Source organism: Rhineura floridana, chromosome 2, assembly GCF_030035675.1.
Source record: "Rhineura floridana isolate rRhiFlo1 chromosome 2, rRhiFlo1.hap2, whole genome shotgun sequence".
Lineage (NCBI taxonomy): Eukaryota > Metazoa > Chordata > Lepidosauria > Squamata > Rhineuridae > Rhineura > Rhineura floridana.
Window position 1 is genome coordinate 230,579,836 of NC_084481.1, and position 18,949 is coordinate 230,598,784.

General features: G+C 43.0%; 1 protein-coding gene across 3 annotated transcripts in view; it reads right to left on the minus strand.

Annotated features, from left to right (window-relative positions):
* SLC35F4 (solute carrier family 35 member F4) overlaps positions 1-18,711 on the minus strand; it is a 59,849-nt gene extending 41,138 nt beyond the window's left edge. The window contains exon 1 of one of the 3 annotated variants that reach the window (XM_061613307.1): positions 18,461-18,711. In XM_061613307.1, the coding sequence (XP_061469291.1) occupies positions 18,461-18,536 (76 nt within the window). In that variant the 5' untranslated portion in view covers positions 18,537-18,711. The remainder of the gene's footprint in view (positions 1-18,460) is intronic. The other 2 variants (XM_061613308.1, XM_061613309.1) reach the window with 2 other exon arrangements.
* Positions 18,712-18,949: the final 238 nt, after the last annotated feature.

The window sequence follows — 18,949 nt, forward strand, 5'->3', positions numbered from 1 at the left end:
CCTACTCTGACTGGCAGCAGCTTCCAGAACCTCAGGCACTGGAGATACCAGAGGCTGGATTTGGGACCTTTTGTGTGCAAAGCATGTGCTCTAAGACATGGTCTGTCCCCCAAGCCAGTGTTTTCCAATCATGTGGCTGTGCCCCCTGGGGGTGTGTGTGAAGATCTCAGGAGGGCTTCCAAGATAAGTACAATATAAGTAATAACTTAATAATATTAAAATAGAAAAGTATGAAACAATATGACTGAGAGGTGAGAAGATCATATGTAGCTTATTATGTGATCTGGATGTCATCATGGGTGTGCAAGAGTTTGGTATTATCTCATGAGCATTATCTTGGATGCTTTTAATTCCGTCCTTGCCAGAGCATCTCCAACAGGGGTTTTAGATAATAATGCTTGGAAAAACAGAAGGAAATAGAAAAAGAGGAAGGCCAAACAAGAGATGGATTGATTGCATAAAGGAAGCCACAGACCTGAACTTACAAGATCTGAACAGGGTGGTTCAAGACAGATGCTCTTGGAGGTCGCTGATTCATAGGGTCACCATAAGTCGTAGTCGACTTGGAGGCACATAACAACAACAAGTTTGATTCAGTTGTCAAAGATGATTTCAACCACTTTGGAAACATTTTGGTTGAAATATATCCCTGTCTGCCCCCAAACAGGAGAGCAGGTTCTGAGCATCATTATTTCATTTTCATCCACATACCTTTTGGAAGCTGTTTTTTTTTCCCCCGGCTCTTATGGCTATTAAAACAAAACAGTGCAAAAGTGACCTAAGATGCGCTCTGTCTCCCCGTGGTGCCCAGGATTCAAAAGCTTGTGACAAGCACGCAGCCTTAACGATAATTGAATCTGACTTCTTGAAACTTAAAATTTAAAAACTAAAGTACTTTAGTTTTTAATATTAAGCCCAAAATTTCTGTTTCTCATTTTTTACCATCTTAAAGTCAAATATTTCTGCAGTATTTTTTTAAAAAAAAACCTCATGAAAAATTTTCAGCGTATCAATGCAAATCTTTCCTAATAAATACATTTTTGTATGCAGTTTTGACTAATATACAAGTTTTCCCAAGCTATTTCCTCTAATAGAATAGATTTTTGTGTATTACTGTCAAAAATATATTCATTTTTTCTGCATCCTTTCCCCTGCTATATGCATTTTTGTAAACATTGGTTGCTTGGAGAGCTGCAGAGCAACACTGAAGGAGGGCTGTGTTGCAGTTCTCATACTGTTTCGGAAAGAGCAAATTTGATAGATTCAGCTTTGATTGCAAACTGAATCGAATCTCTCCCCCACCCCTAGTCACAATATTTCAGTCCTTTTGAAAATCTAAATAAAATAATTGGGGGGCAGGTTTGAAGGGGGGCATGAAATTTTCATGTGAGCAAAATGGGTACATGGGTTAGAAGAATCATAGAACAGTAGAGTTGGAAGGGGCCTATAAGGCCATAGAGTCCAACCCCTGCTCAAAAATGTCAAGAAGGACTTTCCCAGGCCACTCACCTTACCGGTTTGCAAAGCTGCTAGCAACATAAGAACATAAGAAGAGCCTACTGGATCAGGCCAAGACCCATCTCCTATAGGGTTGCCAGGCTCAGGGCCTGAGAATGATTCTGTATCTTTAAGAGAAAATTCAGACAAGTGCAGGTTTTTTTGCAACACTGTAATGGGAAAAACCACAAGGTGGGATTCTCCCTTCCCCCTGCACAACTTTTAAAGATACAGAAGACCTCTTGGAGGCTGGGCCCGGCAACCAAGAGGTCTTTTGTATCTTTAAAAGTTGTGCAGGAGGGAGGGAGAATTCCACCTTGTGGTTTTCCCCATTACAGTCTTGCAAGAACACCTGTGCTTGGATGAATTTTCTCTTCTCTTAAAGATACAGAATCATTCTCAGGCCCTGAGCCTGGCGGCCCTAGTCCTCCAACATCCTGTTCACACAGTGGCCAGCCAGATGCCAGTGGGAAGCCCACAAGCAAGACCTGAGCACACCAGCATTCTCCCCTCTTGTGGTTTCCAGCAACTGGTATTCAGAAACATACTGCCTCCGGCTATGGAGGCAGAGCATAGCCATCACGGCTAGTAGCCATGTGTTGAACACAGTGGCCACTTCCACATCACCAAACAAAAGGCATCAGAACTGCATACAATTTGCCTATGCTAATATATATTTACAAATGCACACTTAGAAGCCATTCATGCCATTTTACATAGAAATACACTACAGCTGTGACAAGGTGTCCTGTATGCCTGTCGTTGACGGGCAACTTCAAAGGCCCCTGCAGATCTCTCTTCTTAGGGTTCTTTATCTTTAAACCAGACTCAGACCACCCAGCCCTTCAAACAGAGAATTTTGGCCTGGAGAGGCCTCAAGAGAGAATACATTACAGGAAGCCAGAGGTGAATGTTTGAAACCAACTGAGCTGCAAGTTGTTGTTGTTATGTGCCTCCAAGTCGATTATGACTTATGGCGACCCTATGAATCAGCGACCTCCAAGAGCATCTGTCATGAACCACCCTGTTCAGATCTTGTAAGTTCAGGTCTGTGGCTTCCTTTATGGAATCAATCCATCTCTTGTTTGGCCTTCCTCTTTTTCTACTCCCTTCTGTTTTTCCCAGCATTATTATCTTTTCTAATGAATCATGTCTTCTCACTATGTGTCCAAAGTATGATAACCTCAGTTTCATCATTTTAGCTTCTAGTGACAGTTATGGTTTAATTTGTTCTAGCACCCAATTATTTGTCTTTTTTGCAGTCCATAGTATACGCAAAGCTCTTCTCCAACACCACATTTCAAACGAGTTGATTTTTCTCTAGTAAATCCATTGTCTCCATTCACTGTTAGTCTTTGTCATTTGCAACTCTATCATTTGCAAATTTAAAATAACCAAAAAGCCGTCAGGCTCCTTCTACAAATGTTAAGCCACAACATGACCCCCTAAATGTCACCCTCTCCTTTCCCTCCTTCTCACAGTTACTAATCATGGCCTGAGGCTCTTGCCAGCCCAGGCGGAAAGGTATGCTAATCGCTGTTCCCTGACTCACCTGGACAGCAGACTAAGATGCATTTCTAGAAGCCATTTCGCAAACATTTCACGTAAACTCTTCCTGCCTGGCACCATTTAAAAACATTTAACACCCATTTACAGTCTGGATTTACAATCTTTGTTTTTGTGTTAATTTTCAATCCCAACACAAGCAGAAGGGGCGATGCTTTTCACCTGGCCAGCTAGGAATCTTCTGGATACCAAACAGACCTCACTTTTCCTCACAAGAACATTTATTGTGGAACTCCTACCTTCCCTTTCCCCCTCTCTCCACACACACACTTCTGTCTTTCATTCCTGTGCTAAAGAAATCTCCATCCACCATCATCAAAACCACCCTCGCAGAACAAGGGGAGGTATTAAAACCCTTTTCCTCTTGGGCATTCAGGAGGCAGCTGGACAGCCATCTGTCGGGAATGCTTTGATTTGGATTCCTGCGTTGCGCAGGGGGTTGGACTTGATGGCCTTATAGGCCCCTTCCAACTTTACCATTCTATGATTGTATGAATCCCCTCAGCTGGCTACATTCATTCTGTGTGTGTGTGTGTGTTTCCCCTTCCCCTGTCTTCCATTGCCAAGTCCCATCAGGCCCTTCCTACTTGGGAAGACCTGATCTCTTCCGTCCCTTTGCCATACCCCTGGCTCCATGTCAGTGGGACAGTGGAATCCACTCCGGGCTTTAGTCCAAACATTCAAGGAGCTGCCCAGACTTGGCCCACTGCCCCAAACTCTTCCAATTGCTCTCCTGTAGTTCTTGTCCTAAAAGCTTTCCCAAAGCCCCACAGAATCATTACCCCACCCCCCTTCTTCCTCTTCCAACAAACAAGCAGCTCTCATCAGCACCCATCTTCCCCCTTCTGGTGCCATCTTCCGCCCTTCAGCTAAATCTCCTTCCCTTCACTCATCCAATCTCCCCTTTCCCTGACTGCATCCTAGTTTTCACGTGTGTATCCAGGAATGTTTTTAAGAATAGCTCTTACATTGGGTTCCCACTCTTCCAAGTATCTGAAAGACCACCTCCTTTCCTACAGACCTGCTCTGGTCTTAAGATCGGCAGAATGGGTCCTCTCTGCTGCCCTCAGATGCTCAGAGGGATGGCCCGGGAGAGGACAATTTCTGTGGAGGCTCCTAGGTTGTGGCATTGCCTCCCCACAGAGGTATGTCCGGCACCTTTATTATATAGCGTTTGCCGTATACTGAAGATGCACCTCTTTACCCTGGCCTTTGACACATGAGATACGTGTTTTCAAGACTCACCCTATTCCTGTGACTTTAATTTGTTTTAACTGTTTTTAATATTAAATTCTAAATTGTTGTAACCCACCCTGGGATCTGCTGGTGAAGGGCGGGTAACAAATAAATTTAACCATTGTTATTCTACAGCCACAGGAGTGGCTGTATACTATAGCCAGTACGGATTTTTCACATTCTGCAATGTTAAATTGAAAATACTCCCCATGCCATGCTGATGCTTCCCCTATGCTCATTTCAAAACAAAACCTTACAAAATGTATAGTCCTGAACTTAGAAATGCTTGTTTAACAACCCTCTAAATTTTCAGGGTGATACACAAAACAGTCAGAGAGAATTTAGAGAAAGTGTAAAAAGAGAGAGAGAGAAACCAGACCTCTTTTGGACTTTTTTCTTTCTCATAATTTGTTGAAATTCATTAAAAATCAGCCATGTTCACAGAGTACCTGTAATCCTATTACTAACCTTGCCCCATACACACTGACCTTCATCTTCTGCAGTTTAAAAGTTAAAGAAATGTCTGGCCGATTTTTAATTAATTTAAGAAATTTAGCATTGATGTCAATGATGAGCCCGGGCATGCTAAGAACCAACTGTCAGAGTTCTAAAAGCCAGACTCCCAGCTGCTGGGCTTGGCTAATCAGGGGGCCACATTCAGGCCAGGCCTTTATTTCACTTTAGACAGTCATGGCTTCCCCCAAAGAATCCTGGGAAGTGTAGTTTGTGAAGGGTGCTGAGAGGAGACTCCTATTCCCGACAGAGCTCCAGTTTAACAGTCAGCCATTCTGACTGAAGCTCTGTGAAGGGAACAGGGCATCTTCTAGCTATTAGAGATCTCTACAGACTATTTTATGTAAGTATTTATTTTATTTATCATTTTATTTATATCCTGCTGTTGGGGTTAAATTGAAATCCCCAGTGCTTGTAAAACTATAGTTCACTTGTCCTATCTAAACCAGCTTGGGCTTTATGGGAAATAGAACCAAAGTGGCCTTTATTTGACTTTTGATATAAAATGTCGGTTTATTTCCTGGTGACCTGACCCTTACCTACATTCCAGTGGCTCGCATAATAAAAGCCGGTTTAAGCTGGACACGTCCCTACTATGCATTTCTGTATCACATTTATGCTTATAACCTTGCTTATTGTTACTAATGTGCCTTGCATAGGAATGTCAAACACTGTTCCAATGTCCCACAAACCTTGACTTGTAAAACTCCTTTGATATGTAAGCAAAGTAATATCATGTCTGTCTCCAGTTTAGGGGGCGCCCGGTTGCAGCTGGGCCTCCCCTCAATAGTTGCCTTTGTCTGCTCCTGCATAGTGCTTATCTCAAGGACATGCGAAATATGCAGACATAGAGTCTAAGAGATAGTCTTGATGTTTCCACTTTGTCCTTCCCCCGTACCCCTTTACCTGCTTACATATGCCCCAAAGCTATGACAGTTAGCAATTGCTTCTTTTGTATTTTATGACGTGAACCCGATATTGTAAACTTCGGGGTAAGCCTATATAAACCCTTGAACACCAATAAACGAGGTTCCCATGCTGGCCTGCTTCGGCTTGTAAGTATTGGGTCCCCTTTGCAAAGGTTTTTGTCTCGTGTTACTTGATCTCTGATAGTGGGTTCATTTGCACTCAACTCCGCACTCTTCCCGGGTGTAATAAGCGAGTTGGGGTTGACAGGGCGACTTGCGTGTTGGGTTTGGACCTAACAATTGGGGGCTCATCCGGGATCCCTTGTGCGGACCCCCTTTTTGCCATTGCACCCCTTAATTTGATAACAGGCGCCACGAGAGAATTTTCTCGGTTATCAATAAAAGCGGGCGGCTTTGACATTTTGGGGATAAAGCACAGTTGAGGAAAACCCGCTATCAGACGTCATGGGAAATAAAGGGAGTGTGCCGGTAAAGGACAGCCCTTTGGGAATAATGTGTATGCTGTGGCAAGAGGAGGACTTGCCTGTGCGTAAGAGAGGCCTGAAAAAGAGAAAGATGATTGAGCTCTGTGCGGTAGCGAGACCGCGGGTAACTGCAGTATTGGCACCGGGTGAACGGTAGCCAAAGAGTGGCTCCTTTAAACCCGTTCCTTTAAGAGGAGTAGGGGAGCGGATTGAGGTAAAACATTCAGATTAATTGCATTTCTGGCTCCTATGGCAGATGGGAGTGCAGAGATTGCAGGGTTTTTACAATGCTGAAAGACAGATCTTTGACCGGTGAGGCCCCCCCTCCAAGTTATTTTTCTGAGGATGACTCAGATAGAAGAATGATTTTAAGTCGTTCTATTATGCTTTCCGCGCCAGCACCGCCTTCCAGCCCCAAAGGCGGGGCTCCTCGGCCAGCGCGGAAACAAGTCTCTTCCGATTCAAGTGCTGAGATGGAAGAGAAGGATCCAGGAGAGGGGCCCTCAGGGGGGAACGGTCACGTGCTTGCGAAAAGGAGAAAAAGAGAAACGGTTATTGACTAAGGAAACGCCATTGATTGTGCGAGACCAACCGTACCTGGACGCCCAGGGACGGGTCAGACTCCTAGGTGTGTAAGGCTTGTGTTTTCCCGGGAAGTAAGAACGTAAGAATGGTAATAGGAAGGATTTGCATAAAAGAAATGTGTATGAGTTGGGTACCCAAGTGAGAGGTTGTATGCGTATAGCTTTTTTTGAGTGTATGTATGAAAGTTTTTCTGTGGGTTTGCTTTCAAGGGAACTTTCCTTCCATTACTGTCGTTCATAAATCATGCTGATTTTACCTTTTCCTCTTTTAACTGCTTGGATCAGCTGCGCTGCCCACCTGTTCTCTTAGTAGTTCTTAGCATTTTTTTTTATAGAAAGTATAGGATTTGAACTAAGCGATTCCTTTTAGAATGTCGGGGTTTCTTTTTCTTTTGTTCCTGTACTGGGTTAACTCCTTCTTCCCTTCCTCCTTATTTGATATGAATTTAGATTATTAAGGGTTTTTTTGTGTTTGTCTGTCTTGCTTGCTACAGATTACTTGTGTGCATCTTCCTTCCTGATATAATGTTTTATATCTTCCTTATCTCAGTCCTTGCCATTGAGGAACGTTTTATTTCTTTGGAGCTCCCTTCCTTTTCAAGCTTCTTAAAATTGTTTTCTCCAGTCTGTTTAAACAGTGGGATGATTGTTTTCTCTGCAGCAGTTTTATGCTTTAAGTCTAACGTGATCCCTATGGTTTACTGTGTTTTATATAAAGACGGATTGGCTGTGTTTTCCTAATTATTGTGCTGTCTGTTATGTGATTGTAACTTATTAAATATAATTTCTTATTTCAGCCCTTGCCGTTTGACATTAATCCCAATAGCAGATGTTCACAGAGGGGGGGATATTTGTCTAGAATAAGTTTTGCTTTTCATTATTTGTCAGTTATTTCTTATCTTGTAAATGTTACGTTTCTTTTGACGTGGTTCTGTTTTTTTTTGTTTGTTTGTTTGTTTTGTTACTGCATGTTGAGCCAGAATTACAGAAAAGGGAAAGAGATTGGCTTCCCCCCCCTTGTTCTCTAGATCTAGCACAAACGTATTAAGCATACATCTTGAAATCAGGTGAAGATACTAGAGTTCCTTTTGTTTAGATTAGACCTGAACCTTTGGCTGTTGCTTGTAGATAAAAGCCTGGCACAGTTAGTTTTTCTGTCAGTGGCCAAGGGGCAAAAATAACAAAATTACTTTTGAAACTACTCTACCCATTTACCTGTATATAAAGGGAGGCAATTGTAAGTGCCAACTAAATTTGTATGTAGTGCCTTGTGGGTAGAAATGTTTTCCTCCCCCCATACACTTTGACAGGGAAGAGATACCCGTGAATTAGAAAGGTTGTAAGTAAAATGAAGGATTCTAGGAAATAAGTTATTTTGATGGTAGAGGAAGAATAGTTTGAGAAATAGTTATTGATGGTAATAAGAAAAGGGAAAAATGACAGGAAAAGGGAAAAATGACAGGAAACAACAAAATGTTTTATGTGGGGTTTTTTTTCTCTCTTCTTCATCATTGTTGCTAGATTGTGGATTAGAACCTATACCTGTTTAAACTTTTGAACTTGAGTAAAATATATATATATATATATATATATATATTTGGAAGTCAACAACAAAACTTCTTGAAGGTTCTTTCTTCCATAAGGAAAATAAAACCTCTTCTTGAGGTACTCGATCCCAGGTAATTGTTTTAAATTTGTCTGTGAAATGTATGATTTGCCCATTTCCTAGATAGGCAAAACTGAGGCCACCTTGCTGTTTAAACCTAATGTGATGCCCTCTTGTGACTAGGTAAATTCATTAGCAAAAGGGGACCAAAATGCAGAGTTTCCAGCCACAGTAATTGTCTACCTCATATTAGAATTCACATTGGGAATCAATATTACTTTGCTTCCAAAACAGAAACTCATCCCCAGTTGCTCTTTGACTGAAGATGGACCAGGACTTTCAACAGGAAAATGCTTTCCTCATTGTCATACCTTGTGCATATAAATCACACTATTACTAATGAACTTTTTTCTTTTAAAATGATGTTCACAATTATAACGCATGTTAGTGCATTTATTCCTTGACAGGCACTTAGAGCAACTGCTCTACATACAGGATGAGCACCATTGGAACACCCTGCTGATTTGGAACAGAACTTAATCTATTTGTGCCACTAACATCTCTTTGTTTTGCATTCATAGCAAGAGGTATAAATCCTTTTTCTCTGCTTTCCGTGGCTACTTTTCATGAGCAAGGCTCTACATAGCCAGAGGATGGGGAAACTCAGGAGTTTAGAATATGTTGTACTGTTGTGTGTTTTGTCTGTCTGTTGCAAAAACAATATTTTGGTTTTGTCCACTTTGATCAGAAGTCTCATCTGTGGCCATGGATGTTTTATTTTTATATTTTCCTTCCTGTACTGAAGTGTTTTCTCCCCAAGGAACATTTTCCTTTTGCGTGTGTATCACAGAAGATTTTTATTTTGAGACATTTTGGACTCGATCTTTGAAGTGCTCCAGGACCAGAACACGATATGCAACTGGCATGCTATTTTCCTGTATTGCTGCAATAACAGCATAGAGGCCTGCTTCATTCTACCTAACCACAGAACTATTTTTGGGCCTATTTTGGCCAGCAACCTGAAACGGGCACCTTGTGCAAGTTTGCAATCTTTTCATACAGTCCTTTCTCTGCCCAGCAAAAGACACACATGTTCAGTGGAAGCTGTAACTGAACATGAACAGGAACAGGATGAACTTTGTGCAAGCCATCCCACAGTGTGTTTATTTGTTTTATTTACTTGTTTTCTTTGTAATATTTCCATTGTAATATTGAATGTAACTGTTTATGCATTGTCCTTTAAGAATGTGTTGTTGTTATTGTTTTCCCTTCATAATTTATATGTTATGGCTGTTTTGTTCTTTAGATGTTTTTACTTTTCAAATCCTTCTGAGTGATTCTGTAATAGGGGTTTACTGAATTTGGCTACTTCAGATGTGAGGTTCATCAATGTGAAGTTTTGACCCATTTGTTTATTTTCTCACTCTGTCATTACAATGGCTAGGAATAGGTAACAATTAATGTGAATGGATGTCAACACCATAAGAATCTAGGAAGATGATAGTTTGGAATTCCATCAAGATTGCTTTTCTCTCAAAATGATTAATGTATCTTATGGCTTTTTCATGCTAAGAAATGAATTAAGTTCAACTATTGTATATTCTGGACATGGGTGCATGTGCCTTAGAACATTTTGTGATTATGATGTTATTGATAAGTACTATACACAACCTATGCTAACATTTCAATAGATGCCTTTGTGGTATTAAGGAAATGGTAGGATGTGATTTTCCATTTAAAGTCCCTGTATGGATCATCCAGAGAATATTAGTTAATCCAGATTTGTTTCAACACCTCAAACCCATCACATTAGGTTATGACCTAGCTGATCTTCAGACACTACTTTCTCATCCTATGTACAGAAACAATTAGAAGCAGTTAAACAAATGGGGGAACAAGTACACTCTAGATAGCACATGATTGCCATACAGTCATTTACATTATAGATAAGCACTCACAGATATAGTAACATGGATGTATTTGGAATTCCCTGTTGGCTGGGATAAGGATGCCAAAGAAGGTTTAACCCTTATAATGCACCCCATTGTGGTGATTTGAATTCTGATCTTTGTCTAATTAGCCCTTCTAATGTGTATCCATCTCATATGGCACAGTCACACCCTGGAAGTCAGTATTGGAGCCAGGGGGCAGAACGGTGCTTGCTAATATGTGAAAGGTCATCTGTGTACATCTGCCTTTCACATAAAAGGAGGGAGTGGTACGGCTTGGCTAACCCCGTTTTGGTTCAAGTGGAATCTAGGAGGTGCAAAAGCCAAGAGCTATAACTTCCACCCCAACTCACACATACCCCCACGGCTGGTAATGCGTTCCAGAGGTTTTGTGCATAGAAAAACAAGGGCAGAGTTAAACGCTGTCGCATAAATGTTATCTTAATCCTTGGCGGATACACCCCCATCCACAGGGAATCCCATTGCTCGTTAGAAATAGCATTAGTTTTCCTTTTTTCTTGACTAGAAGCACACATATCGGAAAATATATACAGACATAGGGGGTCTTCTTATATTGAGACCCCCCCCACTGGCCTGGACTTTACAGGAGACAGGGACAACCAAAACAAGGAACACACACTTCACCACATGGATAAGTGGGAGTTCCCTTTGTTATTTAAGGAGTACAGTCTCCTTTACTTCCTGCTACAGCTTAAAGGAGGTAGAGGAGGGCTGGGTGATAAGCGGTTTAGTAAGAGGTGAGGTCTGTGTGACCAATACATGTGATATACCCACTTGAAAATGGCAATTGGACTTTGAAGAATGGGACATAAAACAGTGGGTAAGGTAATATTACTGTTGAGATGGTAGCATTTGTTGCATTTGATTTTCCTTTGGTCACTGACTTGTTCTTTTCCTATGGGGCTTAACGGGTCGCCAAATGCCTGCTGGCCCTTGGTGGCTCTGTGAATTTTGGTCTAGCTGGCAGAAGATATTGTTTTATGTGATTATAGTAATAGTTTTTTATTATTATTATTACTGGATGTTGTTACTTGCGATGTATTTCTAATGTTATTCAGTTAATGTCTATAGGTCTCTGAGTTTAGTTTTAGGGACCAAAACCAAGCAAACGGGCCATTCTAGTAGTATCAAAAGGTCCAGTCATACTTGACAGTTCCTTGGTCGATGTACTGAAAAGGAAGTTGAGCAGACTGACGCAAGATTGTGTTTTATGTTGTAATAGTTATAGTATTATTAATAGCTGTTTGTTGCTGTATACAATGCATCCCAAATTTAATCCAGCTTGCTTCCGCCTGCCTGCATAGGCTGATTTCTTCATTTTCCCGAAAGCCTCAATCTGCTATTCCAAATTTGATGCAATTGGCCTCAGTCTGTATAAACAAGCTCACACTGTCATTTTTCCGAAAACCGCAACCAACTTACATGGAAATGGCTTTGAGACCGATTTGGCAACCCAAGCAAGGTAATACAGCTACCTGAGAGACTAGTTAGTCTCTCAGGGCTGAAAGGGGGGACTGTTGGGGTTAAATTGAAATCCCCAGTGCTTGTAAAACTATAGTTCACTTGTCCTATCTAAACCAGCTTGGGCTTTATGGGAAATAGAACCAAAGTGGCCTTTATTTGACTTTTGATATAAAATGTCGGTTTATTTCCTGGTGACCTGACCCTTACCTACATTCCAGTGGCTCGCATAATAAAAGCCGGTTTAAGCTGGACACGTCCGTACTATGCATTTCTGTATCACATTTATGCTTATAACCTTGCTTATTGTTACTAATGTGCCTTGCATAGGAATGTCAAACGCTGTTCCAATGTCCCACAAACCTTGACTTGTAAAACTCCTTTGATATGTAAGCAAAGTAATATCATGTCTGTCTCCAGTTTAGGGGGCGCCCGGTTGCAGCTGGGCCTCCCCTCAATAGTTGCCTTTGTCTGCTCCTGCATAGCGCTTATCTCAAGGACATGCGAAATATGCAGACATAGAGTCTAAGAGATAGTCTTGATGTTTCCACTTTGTCCTTCCCCCTGTACCCCTTTACCTCCTTACATATGCCCCAAAGCTATGACAGTTAGCAATTGCTTCTTTTGTATTTTATGACGTGAACCCGATATTGTAAACTTCGGGGTAAGCCTATATAAACCCTTGAACACCAATAAACGAGGTTCCCATGCTGGCCTGCTTTGGCTTGTAAGTATTGGGTCCCCTTTGCAAAGGTTTTTGTCTCGTGTTACTTGATCTCTGTGGGTTCATTTGCACTCAACTCCGCACTCTTCCCGGGTGTAATAAGCGAGTTGGGGTTGACAGGGCGACTTGCGTGTTGGGTTTGGACCTAACACTGCCCTTCCTCCAGCAGGAGCTCATACAATATTTTATATTGCAAAATATTACAAAATATTTTCCAAAGGTCAGTGATGTAAGCACTTGTGTTTTAATGCTGTATTTTATGTTTGTGTTGTGATTTATAATTCTCCATTTATATGTATTAATGTAGTGTATAATCTTTTTTATAGCCCCGATAAAGGCCCAATATACTAGAGGCCGAAACGCGTTGGGCTTTCCCAAGTAATACATCTTTCTCAGCATTTTGGGATCTTTTCCTCTTTCTTTGTGTTGCATGCAAACTGCACACTTCATAACTCTGTGTGTGTGTGTGTGTGTGTGTGTGTGTGTGTGTGTGTGTGCTGTTACAAGTGTAATTAACTCCTATGGATAATATGAAAATGGACTGCCTTCAAGTCGATCCCAACTTATGGCGACCCTATGAATAGGGTTTTCACGGTAAGCGGTATTCAGAGGTGGTTTACCATTGCCTCCCTCTGAGGGTGAGAGGCAGGGACTGGCCCAAGGTCACCCAGTGAGCTTTGTGGCTGTGTGGGGATTTGAACCCTGGTCTCCCAGGTCGTAGTCCAACACTCTACCCACTACACCACGCTGGCTCTCTGTGGATAATATAGGGTCCTGGCTTATACTGAGTCAGAACAGTGATCCATCTAGCTCAGTGTTGCTTCCTCTGACTTACAGTGGTTCTCCAAAATCTCAGGCAGAGGCCTTTCCCAACCCTTTTAACTAGGGATGCTGGGAAATGAATCTGGGACCTTCTGCATGCACTGCATGTGTTCTGTTGCTGACTTGTAGCCCTTCCACTCTGCACTAGTTGCCCTTAAAAAAAAACAGTTCCAAAACCAAATACTGTATATGATGCTTTAAAGATGTTTGCTAAAGAAGCATCGCTCCCAGTTTCATGGGTCCCCTTTGGTCTTGCCTCTTTGGCTGAAACATTCCATCACTGTCAAGACATGCCTGGGCTGCCATTCATCCTCTCTTTCCGGCCCTCACGCACCAATGGAGCAAACCTGCTTTGAGAATCAACCTATTGCTATATTGGTTAAAAAGCCTGATTTGTAACAGAAGATGCTGTTGCACTTGACTGGGATTTAGATGGCAAGGTTGCGAGGAGCTCTCTTTGGATATAAAAATGGTGCTTCGCTCTCTCATCCTTGCATAGGTTTGGAGGGCCAGATTTGGATTCAACTTAAACAAACAAACAAACAAATCTCTGTTGTCCACATCTAGAGACAATGTGAATCTCTTTTTGCATCCAAACAGGAAAGAAGAATTGCCAGGCTGTGAGCACACTAGATGCCTACAGCAAAGCATTTCCATTGGCCACACCTGGAGGGGCAATGGGTCGATCTGCCAACAGGAAAAAGGGGTGAGCTTTAACTAGCGTGGTGTTCCCCCGTTTTCAGAAAAGAGATGGGGAGACGCACTGGAACTGGCAGAACAATAAGTGTGTCTCTACCCCCAGAGTTCCCTGGGAAGAGGGACTGACTGTTAAACCATTCAGGGAATTGTAGGTTTGTGAGTGGAATAGGGGTTTCTTAACAACTCTCAGCACCCTTCACAAACTACAGTTCCCAAGATTCTTTGGGGGAAGCCATGACTGTTTAAAGTGGAATCATAGTGGAATAAATGTATGGTGTGAATGTGGCCTAAGTGGTCTGCCCAGACCATCAGCAATTTTCAACTAATCCATGGGGGGAAAGGTTGAGAACCCCTGTGCTAGGGAATGAGACTCTCAAGTTGAAAAAGGTTCCTCAACCCTGTGCTGGTCCAACCACCACTCCAGGAGATTAGTGAGGTCAGCACAAGCAGCGCAGTTCAAAGGGGGAGGGAATGGCAAAGGGTTGTTACATCCAACAATTTTTTGCAGCCACCTACCTCTTCCTGCATTTCACGCTAAATAATGCACAAAGCATATGAGAAATTGTCCCTGGGATACACTGTAAAGCAGGGTGGGGAATCTCTGGCCCTCTAGGTGTCACTGAACTGCAACTCCCAACCTCCCCAGCAAGCATGGCCAATGGCCAGGAATGACAGGAGTTGTAGTTCAGCAATATCAGGATTCATAGAATAGAATCGTAGAGTAGTAGAGTTGGGAGGGGCCATCGAGTCCAATCCCCTGCTCAGTGCAGGAATCCAAATTAAAGCATACCCAACAGATGGCTGTCCAGCTGCCTCTGCAACACCTCCAGTGTTGAAGAGCCCACCACCGCCCTAGACAAGTGGTTCCATTGTCATATGGCTCTAACAGTTAGGAAGTTTTTCCTGATGTCCAGCCAAAATCTGACTTCCTGCAACTTGAGCCCATTATTCCGTGTCTTGCACTCCGGGACGATCGAGAAGAGATCTCAGCCTTCCTCTGTGTGGCAACCTTTCAAGCACTTGAAGAGTGCTATCATATCTCTCCTCCATCTTCTCTTGTCAGGGCTAAACATACCCAGTCCTTTCAGTCTTTCCTCATAAGGCTTTGTTTCCAGTCCCTTGATCATCCTCATTGCCCTCCTCTGAACCCGTTCCAATTTGTCTGCATCCTTCTTAAAGTGCAGTGTCCAGAACTGGACACGGTACTCAAGATGAGGCCTAACCAGTGCCGAATGGAGGGGAACCAATACTTCATGCAGTTTGGAAACTATTGTGGAAGGGAAAACTTTCCAGACAAAATGAGGTGCTCCAGAGAACAGAGTGTATTGAGACATAAACCAAAAGCACTTATGGGAGAGGAGGTCCAAACCAAACTCTGCCAGTCACAGGAAAAGCACCGCTTTTTATAACCATTTTGACATCATAAACCAGACAGGGCCAAATCTAACCCCTTATCCCCTATAACTGATGAAACTGCATTTTTAGGCCTAGCTCCTTGGCTATGTTCGGGCCTCGCCTCCTGGCTATGGTCGGGTCTGCCTCTTTATTTCTTCATGTTTACACTAAAAATATCAAAAGTACATAGACTATTCAGCATTCTTTACTAGTTCTCATTTGTTTCTGCTGAATTGCACTATTTTATATCTATTAAGTAAGTTTCAACACTGACACATCAGCAGCTTCTAATTTCGATTCTTAATCAAGCATACTTCCTTAAAGCATTTTCCATGCTAAAACACTGCTTTGGATTTTTCCTATGCTCTAAATCAAACACACACAAATAAAATAATCTATTAATAATTGATGATTAGTAATGAAACAGACATTTATACGATAATTCAGAAATCTCCTTCCTCACTATACTTCTGTTAATGTAGCCTAAAATAGCATTTGCCTTTTTTGCAGCCACATCACACTATTGGCTCATATTCATATTCAGGAGGGCCAAAGGTTCCCCACACCTGCTGTAAGGGCTGAGATGTGTAACTTATTTATGACACTTTCCCCTGACACCTCAAAACGGCTCACAATATTTTTATATTGATCCTCCCAGGATTCCTGAAAAAAGAGTTGAAAGCAATTTTAAAAACCACCAGCATCTAGCTGTACCTGTCAGCGTCAGTCACCAAAAGGGTTTCCCAAAGAGCACCTTTTTCTAAAAGACATTCAGGGATGTGCCCAGGCAAACCTCATCCAGGGGAGCATCTGTTAGCCAGGGGCCCAGTCTGCTTCTTGACAAGGCTATCCTCAAACTTCTTAAACAGTGACGTGGGAGGGGACATAAAAGGAGATATGGTCTCTGAGGTATGTCACTCCCAGGTCATGAAGGGAACAGAGCAATTTTTCAGTTTGGACTTCATGCCAGACTAAAATGTGGCAGCCCAAGAGCACTAGGAGAAACCCTGGACTTGCACACTCTCCCCTCCTGCTTGTAAGAGAGTAATTAGTTGCTCCCTTGTCTTTTGTCAAACCATTGTTTGCTGTTCCATGTAAACCAGCAAATAATGGTTTGTGCTTATCCCCTCCAAAACCCACCACCACCACCAGATTGCAAATCTGTCTTTGACCCTGAACACACCCGAACTCGTCTGATCCCAGAAGCTAAGCAGGGTCAGGACTGGTTAGTACTTGGGTGGGAGACCGCCTGGGAATTCTGGGTGCTGTAGGAGTAGAGGAAGGGAATGATAAACCACCTCTGAATACCTCTTACCACGAAAACCCTATGAATATATACAAGAGACTCATAGGGTCGCCATAAGTTGTAATCGACTTGAAGGCATATAACAACAACTTTGATCCTGGCTTGAAATGAGCACCTCTTGGCCTACCTACACAATGGCATCTTTCCTGGCAAACCACTCCCATTTATCAATTAAAAGAGAAAAGGGTAGCAGATTCTTCTACTGGGCTTGAGCATGCCAGTCAGATTTACATCTGTGCCTTTGCTTGACTGACAGCCAGCTTTGCCCATCTGCTCCCAGGTGTCTCCAGCACGTCTCTTGACCTGCTTGCCTCTCCAGCTCCAGATGTCTCCATTTTGAACTGAGCCAATGGTCAATGTTGCTATGGATTCTCTGTCTTGTGGGGTGTTTGTGTGAATCCACCGCAGAGCCTTACACTTGGGACTTCCCAGCAAATTGCTCCTGGAACCAGCTGGCAACACCAGCCCTGGATCCTATAGGCATCACTGGACTCATCCATGAATGCAGATGTGCTTTGGTTACCCATGACCACCCCACCGCTGCCACCACAGCTTCAGTTGACTCCCACTCACAAGTATAGCTTTTCCTCACTGTAAAGGGTGCTCAACCCTCTGGCCAGCACACAGAAGAACTTCTTCTGCTTCTCAAATCAGGGAAGTTTTTAGATGGGGGCAGCCATGTTTCTTTCCTGTCCAATTCCATCTGAGAATGACGGAACGTTATCAAATCCTGTGGCTCCCCAGGGCTTGTCTATTCCGTCCAAAGCGCACGGTGGTAAGAAGACCTGTGCTCTAGTTCCAGATCATGGGCCTGGATAACTTCTCCTGGAGTTTTGCAAAAGGGAAACTTTTCTCTCTTGTTTCAATGGGCAGAGGCAGCTCTGGAAGCCTTGAGCTGCCTCGCAATGGGATCCACAGGGCCGAGGATTCTAAGGTGGATTCCTGAGCTGATCTGGGTCATGATCCACCCATATCAAATCAGGTGAGTCCGCTTTGGAATCTGAGTTCTCTGGATTCCTCCTCCATCCCTACACCGATAGGGGGGCACACCTGTGAACAGGTACCCAAAGTGTGTGATGGTTGAAAGGCAGACGGAATGTAAAGTGTGTGTCTGCCTTCACATTCAAAACTGCATTAAAGTCCTTTATGTACATGCTATTTGAGAAAACACCCTCTTTATCGTCCTTTCTATATCTCTCACCCACCCACCCCCACTTTCTGCTATTTTAAATTCAGGATAAGTAGCCAATCCTGAAAGCATGCCACAACATAATAAAATATTTCAAACGGAGAAAAAAATTAAAAGATTTCCTACTGGAACGGTATTGCAAGACAGAGGCAATCAGAGAGAGATGGTTTAGGAGCACTTCACAAACTAAACATGAAAGACCAACAACTTTCTCCCCCCGCCCCCCGTTCAGTCTCTCCCTCTGACCACCCCACCTTCCCTTGCCAGAAACGTATCTTAATCCACTGGAAAAGCCAGACATTTGGGGGGATTGCAAAGTCAAACTAAGAAATAAAGACTTCTAGAAATGTGCCAGCCCTTTTACAAACGGCCTTGTCTGCAATAAACAAACAAACAAAATGCCTGGTTTGGGCTTGGGGAGGAAAGAGAAGAGATTGGGAGGTGATTTCTTTCCTTAGGCAAGATATGCAGGAGGGAAAGAGAAAAAAATTGCATTTACCGTCTGCTCTAGGTGAATTTAATGTGGCAATACAGAGAGGATCTAACGGTGCCACTCTCGCAGAATGCTTCTTCATTCTGTGGAATTGTTCGCTCGGGGAGCTGTCACGTTCTCTTCTCCGCCTTGTGCCTCCACATTTTTGGGAGGAGGTTGCCCCTCGCCCTGTCCAGCGCCACCAGGTACCTCTCTGCCGGGTCTAGAGACGCCGCTGGGAAGACTCTGCAGGCAGCGAGGAAGGCTGAGCGGCTGTTTCCCCGGGAAACCATTTGCAACACATTCAGACGACGCTGGACCTCAGAGCCAACACTTTCACCAATTGTTGGGCATGTCCAGCAACCTCAGGAAACAATTTTGCAAAAAAATTTTTTTAAATAAAATAAAAAACCCAACAGCACTCCACCGTAAAACCCTTCCTTCAACTTCTAAGCCAGCGCGAGCTGGTTTTGAACCCGAGCACCCTGTTGGCATCAGACGATCCCCCTCCGAGCG